Below are 1,368 nucleotides of genomic sequence, written 5' to 3' on the forward strand. Positions count from 1 at the left end.
TAGCATGGAAGGAAGGATATGCCTTTCAGGTTAACCCACAACCACCAGTGCAAAGGGGCTTTTCTCAGCCTCCTTATTTGCTGCCATTGCAGGAATAGTAGGAACGAGGGTGTTACACATCCCATAAAGCTCCACTTCTGGCCCCTTAGTGGCCTAAGTCTTTGTCTATGCAGTATCGGTATTCAAAAACATTCATTTTACCTGCACCTTTTCAACCCTGCCTTCACTGCTGCCCTTATCCCATTCTGCACCATTTGCCTTCCGACCCTATTTCTAACTTAGTTTTCTGCTGTACACTCCCCCCTCCCACCCTCCCCCACTCTGTGCCCCATTCTCCCCTAGATGCTCCAGGTTCAGCCATTCCAGAAATTAACAAAGAAGTTACACAGGGAGTGCCATTTCTCCTCACAGTAGGCCTCGACCACATCGGCATTGAGCTCTGTGGGCTGCTCAGTGCCTTCTGCAACTGCTGTAGGTTGCCTGCTGGGTGGCTGGCTTGGAGTCAATGATGAGCCTGGGCCATCTCTCCTCTTCCCCACTTTGCTCTGCTTGCCTGGGGCATCTGTCTTTGCCAGGCTGGTGCTCACACTATCCCTTGGTGCCTGTGGTGGTTTATGCACTGCAGAAGGCTCTTTGGCATGGCTCTTCCCCTTGGTTCTGCCTTTCACAGTTCCCTCAGTAGCCACTGGAATCTCAGCAGCCATGGGGCTGTGAGTGGAAGGTACCAGGTGTAGCTCTGCTTCAGAGGCACCTTTCTTGCTGCTACAAAGCCGAGATTTGAGTGGGGTGCTGTCCTGGCATGGGTGTCGCTTCTTGCGGAGCTTGCCCAGGACCTGCTTCCAGAACTGACGACCTTTGGAGTTGTAGGCAGCACATAACTCTGGCTGGCCCCGGTAGACACACTGCTGACCCATCTTGCTGCTATTTTTCCTTGGTGGATGACAACTGAGCTGGAGCTCAGTGGTGTTTTCCCCAGGGATCAGCTGCCAACTGCAAAGATGTTTGTCCCATGTGGAAAACTGCCCAGACTGTGCCCAGGGGGAGGAAGGCTTGGCTTTTTCACTGTTCTCTTTGCTCTTCCTGCCAGTAGCACCTTCTAGGCAGCTCAGCAAAAGAAGGGTAAGTGGAAGTGTTTTGGGGAGCCTCATTTCCTGAAGTCAGTGGAGTTGCTGATGCATCAGTGACAAAATCTCAAGTGAGGAGCTCTTTACATTCCTCAAGTCCTATGGAAACAGAAACTGATCAATGGGCTGAGCCAATAAAGATGAGCAGCAAAAGTTAATTGTAAGCTATATATTCTCCTTAATCCAATTGTGTGACCATTTGCAGTGTGCAGCACCCACAACAGATATATTCTACTTTCTATTC

At 50.6% G+C, this 1,368-nt stretch overlaps 1 protein-coding gene across 1 annotated transcript; it reads right to left on the reverse strand.

Moving 5' to 3' along the window:
* Positions 1 to 353: 353 nt before the first annotated feature.
* On the reverse strand, positions 354 to 1,148 carry FGFBP3 (fibroblast growth factor binding protein 3). Its single transcript, XM_044420670.1, has one exon. It carries the CDS (start codon positions 1,146 to 1,148, stop codon positions 354 to 356), a length of 795 nt encoding a protein of 264 aa, XP_044276605.1.
* Between the last annotated feature and the right edge of the window lie 220 nt (positions 1,149 to 1,368).

The sequence above is a fragment of the Varanus komodoensis genome, unplaced genomic scaffold (genome assembly GCF_004798865.1).
Source record: "Varanus komodoensis strain SLA01 unplaced genomic scaffold, ASM479886v1 scaffold11, whole genome shotgun sequence".
NCBI classification, from domain to species: Eukaryota; Metazoa; Chordata; class Lepidosauria; order Squamata; family Varanidae; genus Varanus; species Varanus komodoensis.